The 7,892-nt window shown below is 50.2% G+C and overlaps 1 protein-coding gene across 5 annotated transcripts in view; it reads right to left on the reverse strand.

Moving 5' to 3' along the window:
* Window positions 1-7,892, reverse strand: part of ACACB (acetyl-CoA carboxylase beta) — a 114,772-nt gene that overhangs the window by 83,193 nt on the left and 23,687 nt on the right. For all 5 annotated transcript variants that reach the window (XM_040443626.1, XM_040443627.1, XM_040443628.1 and 2 more), the window contains one exon: window positions 2,281-2,413. In XM_040443626.1, coding sequence (XP_040299560.1) covers window positions 2,281-2,413 — 133 coding nt within the window. The remainder of the gene's footprint in view (window positions 1-2,280; window positions 2,414-7,892) is intronic.

The following is a 7,892-nucleotide window of genomic DNA, read 5'->3' on the forward strand; positions in this document are numbered from 1 at the left end:
TGGATGGGTGAGTGGATGGACAGATGGGTGGATGGGTGGATGAGTAAGTGGATGGATGGATGGATGGATGGATGGATGGATGGATGGATGCGTGAGTGGGTGGATGGGTAAGTGGATGGATGGATGGATGAGTGGATGGATGGATGGACAAGATGGGCAGGATGGACAGGCTGGGATGAATGAATGATTTTTGATCCTCTACTGGCACCATCACGATCACTTAACATTTCTGAATGCTTATATGTACCAAGCTACAGTACCATATATTTCCCCAGCATTATTTCATTTCATCCTCACAACAGCCCTTGACAGTGGCTGTATTCTTATCTCTATTTGGGATTAAAGATATTAAAAAAGGAGTCGAGGCACTTGCCCAAAGTCATACAGCCAGTATGTAGCAGGCATGGGACTCGTGAGCCCTGCACACTCTGACCTGTGCTCTGAACTGGCCCCCTTGGCTGCCTCTGCGTCCTGGAGGTTAAAGGCCCCAGACTTGGTAAGGAGGAAAGGCAGTAACGCCGGCCATCCTCAGCAACTGAAAGCAACAGAAAAGGTCCCAGTTTCCATTCCTAATGTGCCTGAACTTCCTGTGTGGCATTAGGCAGACCCCCACATAAGGATCTCAGACTGGCCAGCCTCCTGGCTTGGTCTATAAGAAATAAAACCAAGGTCTAGTTTTCCTGTTAAAAAGAAATAGGCATATGGCCTTGAACTTCTGACTGACGTAGCAAGAACATAATTTTAAGGCTCGGGAGGACAAGTCTCATTAGAGATGGGGAATGCAATGGCTGCCATTTTACAGAAAGGGAAACTGAGTCCAGGTGTCATATCCTTATGAGTGGCCACAGCAGACGGAGCCCAGCGCTCTGGGCTCTGGTTCAGTGCTCCCTCCTTTCGAAACTGTCCCCTGGAGAGCAATGACAGAATGGCAGGCCTTCGGTTCTCTCAGTCTTATCATCAAAGGGAGGCTTGGTCAAGAAGGAAGGGCTCTGGGTGAGCCTAGGACAGCCCGTTTCCCTGGCCCCCATTTGTCCCAGCACATTCTGGGAGCTCCGTCAGGGGAAAAGGCCACTGTGGGCTGGCTGGCTGTTCTAGTCTGCACAGGTGCAGCTTTCCCACAAGGAGTCTAGGGGAAAGGGCAAGCCACGGTCAAGTCCAAAGTCATAAAGAGAGGCAGCTCCCGGCTGAGGCCTTCAGCGGCCACCCAGCCTCTCGGCTCCCCAGGGCTGCGTGCCAGCCACCATCAGTTGGGCCGGCGGCAACACAGTCCCCTTGGCAAGTGTGACAAAAGCGTAGCTTCTGGATCCCTGCCCAAGAGTTTCTAATTCTGAGGCTCCAGGGCAGAAGAGTCTGTTGGCTGCCAGGCTCAGGAGCCCATATGAGTCTCTAACGCTCAATACTGCACTTAGGACGCTGGAGAGAGGACGTGGGGTCTGGACTCTGACGACCAGAGTCCAAATCCCAGCTCTGCCACTGACCAGCTGTAAGACCCAGGCAAGCCACCTCCCTTCCCTGGGCCTGTTTCCCCTTCTGCAAAATAATATCGCCCGACAGGACTCGGCGGGGGGTGGGGGTATATAGTTAAATGAGGTAAGATAAGGTAAAGCAGTTCCCAGGGTGCCCGGCAGAGCAGGCCCTCAAAAGCCAGTAGCTGCTGTTGTTATAATTACCCACCACCACCCTGGAGTAATAGTGGAAAAGAACAAGGCCTTCTGGTCAAACTGACCTGGGTTCAAATCCCGACTCCGGCCCTCTCTGGCCACGGGACTTTGGACAACCAATGTCAAGTCTCTGCATCTTTGTTCTCCATGAATACGACGGGAATTACCAGTCTGTAGCTCAGAGCCTTAACCCGATGGAACGGGAAACAATGCAAAAAGCCGTTCTAAATGGCCACAGGTAGCGGTTTCCCTTCGTTATCGTTATTCAGTACATGGGCCTCCTCTCCCGGAAGGAGCTCTACACCTCAGAAGGGCAGGGCGGGGCTTTTAGGCCTGCCCCCCCAGTAAGCGAGAAAGCAGCCCCGTGCATGAAAGCACCGTGGGGTCTTTTCAGACCTCAGTCTCCATTTGTATGAAATGGGGGTGATGCACCTGTTGCTTCCGGCTGTTGAGAGGGTAGAAAGCTGATGAATTCCAGCACATGGCACTCAGCAAGTGCTCACGGAAGGGTGGCCTGGCCCTTTCTCTACAGAGTTATGTGAGCCTGAAGTAGGTTCTCTCCCCTCCAGCTGGGAGGAGGGGCCCCACCCCACCCCGACTGCCAGGACCCCATCTGTACCTTCTCTATGACCCGATCCCCCCCGAAGCGCGTGACAAACTCAGCCGGGGAGGCCACGGTAAAGTCTCTGTGCAGGTCCACCTTCTTTAGTTCTCGGCCTTTCTTCACCAGGTGGAGTCCGGACATGCTGGGTCTGCAGAGGGAACAGGACAGACCCCGATGAGCCATGGAGCCTGGGATGCGGGGGAAGGGAGTCGGGAGGCCAGCACCCATGAAGTCAACATCAACAGAGAAGTGGGAGCCCATCAGACCCCCTCTTGCTTTGTAGTCTCCACCAGGGACCTTGAAGCATTTCACAAGGAGACTCAAGAACCCAATACAGGAATGAGCAGGAGCGATCCCTGGCGTGCCCCAAGCTGTACAGTTCAAATCTTTAGTCGCCAGTTAATTTCTACTTCATACGCTCCCAACTTAGAAACTCAAATAATACTGAAAAGCTTATGGGGAGGGGTTTGTGAACAGGGAGCAAGGCCACACAGTCTAACACTTTAGATTTGTCTTTCTTGCCCTTTTCTGCACGCACATATCAAAACTTGGGGGGCTGAAAACAGCAAGAAAAAGTGTGTAACTTCCAGGTGGTGGTTCCTTGCCCTCCCCCTCCAGAACCCCACACCAGAGGAAAGCACTTCTCTGGCATTTCCATCTCTCCATAGTCCTGAACAATGCATGAGTACCACCTTGTGTGACATCTTTTTTTTTTTTAGTTCATTTATTTATTTAGAGAGGCGGGAGGGGCAGAGAGAGAGGGAAAGAGAGAATCCCAAGCGGGGTCCATGCTGTCAGTGCAGAGCCTGATGCAGGACTTGAACTCACGAACCGTGAGATCATGATCTGAGCCAAAATCAAGAGTCAAACACTTAACCAAGTGAGCCACCCAGGCATCCCTCTTATCAACGTTTTTTATATTGACTGTACGTTGAAATCCTATTTATAGCAGCACTATTGACAACGGCCAAACTATGGAAAGAGCCCAAATGTCCATCGACAGATGAATGGGTAAAGAAGATGTGGAATGTACAATGGAATATTACTCGGCCATCAAAAAGAATTTGTAGGGGCGCCTGGGGGGCTCAGTCAGTTAAGCTCTGACTTCGGCTCAGGTCATGATTTCGTGGTCCGTGGGTTCGAGCCCCGCATCAGGCTCAGTGCTGACAGCTCAGAGCCTGGAGCCTGTTTCAGGTTCTGCGTCTCCCTTTGTCTGCCCCTCCTCCGCTCATGCTCGCTCACTCTCTCTCTTAAAAATAAGTAAAACATTAAAAAATAAATAAAAAAAAAGAATTTGTAACAACGTGGATGGAACTAGGGTGTATTATGCTAAGCAAAATAAGCTAGTCACAGAAAGACAAGTATCATATGATTTCACTCATACGTGGAATTTAAGATACAAAACAGATGAACATAGGGGAAGGGAAGCAAAAATAATAAAACACAGAGAAGGGGGACAAAACATAAGAGACTCTTAAATACAGAGAACAAACCAAAGGTTGCTGGGGGGGGAGGAAGGGGGGCAATGGACTAAAGGGGTGATGGGGATTAAGAAGGGCACTTGTTGGAACGAGCACTGAGTGTTACATGTAAGTGATGAATCACTAAATTCTATTCCTGAAATTATTATTATACTATACAATAACTGACTTGGATTTAAATTAAAACAAATAAAAACTTAGTATAACTATAGCAAAAAAATAATAAAATACAGTAAACATATTGATTATAAAAAAAGAAATTCTGAAAAATATTTTCTGAGCCTTTGAGATTTTCGATATGTAGTTTTTTTTTTTTAATTTTTTTTTTCAACATTTATTTATTTTTGGGACAGAGAGAGACAGAGCATGAACGGGGGAGGGGCAGAGAGAGAGGGAGACACAGAATCCGAAACAGGCTCCAGGCTCCGAGCTGTCAGCCCAGAGCCCGACGCGGGGCTCGAACTCACGGACCGCGAGATCGTGACCTGGCTGAAGTCGGACGCTTAACCGACTGCGCCACCCAGGCGCCCCTCGATATGTAGTTTTAAAGGCTGATATGACACATACTGTGTATACCTATGATTTTATACTTACATGATCTATAAAACAAAAATCCACAAAAAAAATATTATCTATATTATCTATCAAAAAATATTATCTGTTTTAGATAATATTAAGAAATATACTCAAATACATATCTTTCTACTTTTTTTTATGTTTATTTTTGAGAGAGAGACACAGGATGCGAGTGGGGGAGGGGCAGAGAGACGGGGAGACACAGAATCCGAAGCAGGCTCCAGGCTCCGAGCTGTCAGCACAGAGCCCGATGTGGGGCTCGAACTCAGGAACAGTGATAGCAGACCTGAGACGAAGTAGGACACTTAACCGACTGAGCCACCCAGGCGCCCCTCTTTTTACTTTTTAAAGTGACTATTAGAAATTAAATTACATGGGGTGCCTGGGTAGCTCAGTCGGTTGAGTGTCCGACTTCGGCCCAGGTCATGATCTCATGCTTCATGGGTTCAAGCCCTGCGTCGGGCTCGGTGCTGACAGCTCGGAGCCTGGAGCCTGCTTAGGATTCCATCTCCCTCTCTCTGTGCCCCTCTCCTGTTCGTGCTTTGTCTCTCTCTCAAAAATAAATAAACATTTAAAAAAAAAAAAAGAAAGAAATTAAATTACATGTGTAGCTTACATTATGTTTCTATCAGGCAGTGCTGATCTGGAGTACAGCTCCAAAATACGGCAAGAAAACCAGAGTTATGTGTCTTCCGTGTCTAGTTTTGAGACACCATCTACGGCCCTCGGATCTCGAGGGCCAAGAATGAGAGCTCTTACTCAGCTGCCCCATCTGCTTCCCGTCCCCCAATCTCTCAACACAGGCATGCTGCACCCTGGCAGATTCAGTTCGTGGTGTTTCATGAATCCAGGATTATTCACAGATGAGGGCTGGGGTAGACCAGATGTGCCTTCCTACCTACCTTCCTTCCTCTTTCTTTCCTCTCTCTCTCTCTCTCCTTCCTGGAGACAGTGGGGTTTTCATTCACATAGCTCTTTTTAAAATTTTTTCTAACGTTTATTCATTTTTTGATAGAGAGAGACAGAGCATGAACGGGGGAGGGGCAGAGAGAGAGGGAGACACAGAATCGGAAGCAGGCTCCAGGCTCCGAGCGGTCAGCCCAGAGCCCGACGCGGGGCTCGAACTCACGGACCGCGAGATCACGCCCGGAGCCGAAGTCGGACGCTCAACTGACTGAGCCACCCAGGCGCCCCTCCTTCGCATAGCTCTTGCACCTGTTGCTAATGCAGCCCACTAATTGCAGCTAATTGAGCAGCTCCTTTATTTTTCATTGGCAACATCCCTCCTGGAGGCCTCTGCTCTCTCCTCCCGTCCTGACTGCCGGTTCTCCAGACCCCCTTACCCGACTGTCATCCTGGGCCTTCTTTTGCTGACCTCCTCGGGATTCCTTTTGCCTCTCCTCGGGTCTGATCCCTCGTTTGGGGGATCACACGCCTCCCTCTTCCTCCCTCGTTTTGTTGAGACATAGCGTCCGATAGTTCATCTGATTTAAAAAACGGTACCATGGCAGGACATGTGACGAGGACGTCCTCGCGTGCCTGTCCTCCTCCTCACTGCACCAGGCTACTTCATCACTACCGCCCTGGAGATTCCCTCTGATTCTATGCTGGATGTCAGTTTATTCTCTTGCTTCAGGGGGAGATCGCTAGCCTTCTCAAAAAAGGCGATGGGGAGTGGGGGCTGGGGGTGGTAAATGTGTCATCAGCTGGCGTGGTCTGAAACTTCCTTCTGCTCTCACGTTTGACCCTAGCGTTTGGCCGTGTACAGAACTCTATCAGGGAAAACCTTCTCCTTCCGAGTTTTGGAAGCCTTGCACCATCGTGTTGTGGCTTCCGAGGATGCTGGAACCGGAGCTGTTCCGATACTTGGATCCTTCGTGGGTGATCTGTGTTGTTTCACATCCAGAAGCTTATAGGACCTTGTCTCTGTCTCCTGTAGTCTACAGTTTCACAGGGATGTGCTCAGGTGTGCATCTGCTTCCGTCAGTGGGGCTGTGCATCTATCAGGCTCCTTCAATGTGAAAACTCACATCCTGGAATTTATCTTCAAATATTTCCTTCAAATGATTTCCCTGCCTCCTTTTTCTCTATTCTTTCCAGAAGCCTTATCATCCGGATGCTGAAATTCTTAGACTGGCCGGCAAGTTTCTGTATTTTACCCCTCCCCTACTTCCCATCTCGTGTCTTCCACTTTCCGGGCGATTCCTTCAGCCTTCTCTCCTAACCCGCTGTTGTGTTTTTAAATTTGTTTTAATGGTTGTTTGTTTTTGAGAGAGACAGAGACAGAATGCGAGTGGGTCAGGGGCAGAGAGAGAGGGAGACCCAGGATCTAAGGCAGGCTGCAGGCTCCAGGCTCCGAGCTGTCAGCACAGAGCCGGATGAGGGGCTCGAACTCACGAGCTGTGAGATCATGACCTGAGCCGAAGTCAGACGCTCAACTGACTGAGCCACCCAGGAGCACCACCCACCACCCATCCCCCCCTCCCCGCCGCCGCTGTTGTGCTCTTACAACCAAGAGCTTGTTAATGACCAGCAGAGTTTCCTTTTCACGCATCCTATGCCTATGTGTGCAACATCCTCCCTGACTTCAGTGAGGGTAATAATAGCAGCTTTTTCACGTTCCCTTCTCCCAGCACGATTTCTGTTTCTTCCAAGTCTCTTGTGTCTCTCTGTTCGGGGCCTGCCTTCCATATCAGAAACTGTCCCCAACTGTTTGTGAAGCCTCAGTCACTTCCTCGTGGCGACGAGCGAGAACCAAAGGGCTGACAGAAGGTACTGAGGTGAGGCCGGCGGACCCTGAGCTCCACGCTCGGGACCTTGGGGAGGGGGGCTGCTGTGTACCAGGGAACCCCAAGTACACTTAGAGTCGTCTTCTTTCAAGGGTCCAACTCTCAATTGGCCAGCAGCTGGGAAGAGGGGGGGTGGGGGGGTGAACGTGGCAGGAAGGTCTGGGATGGGGGGCAGGGAAGGTTTCAACACCTATAACCTATACGGACCCTGATCGTCGTGTTTGGATACAGGTCCCACGCCCTCCACCGTGCCCATCGGTCCCCAGCGCCAAGACCCTCTACTTTTCCCTCTCCAGGGAATGAATTGCCTGCTTTCTGTGGGGGTGGGAGTGGACAACCCCTGCCAAGCAAAGCAGACAAGATCTGGGCATTTTGTACCCAATTCTTACGTTGGTACCTCCCCACCTTTACCCCCAGGCGCACAGGCACGTGATGTTGCCAGTCCCTGCGCCTTTCAGGGTGCAGATCCAGTAAGTTCTCAGCCGTCCTCACGGCTGCTTTAGGACTCAGCCCTCTTGGTTCTGCTAAGCCAGTTACTGCTGGCTCACCTGCTTTGGGGCCTCCAAAATAGTATCGCTAATCTCCTGTCCTGCCAGCCTTGATGGTTTCCATCTCTTTAAAAAAAAAAAAAAAAAGAATCTAGGGACGCCTGGGTGGCTCAGTCGGTTAAGCATCCGACTCTTGATTTCTGCGTAGGTCAGGATCTCATGGTTCATGAGATAGAGCCCCGTGTCAGGCTCTGTGCTGGCAGTGAAGAGTCTGCTTGGGATTCTCTCTCTCC

This window comes from Herpailurus yagouaroundi, unplaced genomic scaffold (assembly GCF_014898765.1).
Source record: "Herpailurus yagouaroundi ecotype Mexico unplaced genomic scaffold, PumYag 191, whole genome shotgun sequence".
NCBI lineage: Eukaryota > Metazoa > Chordata > Mammalia > Carnivora > Felidae > Herpailurus > Herpailurus yagouaroundi.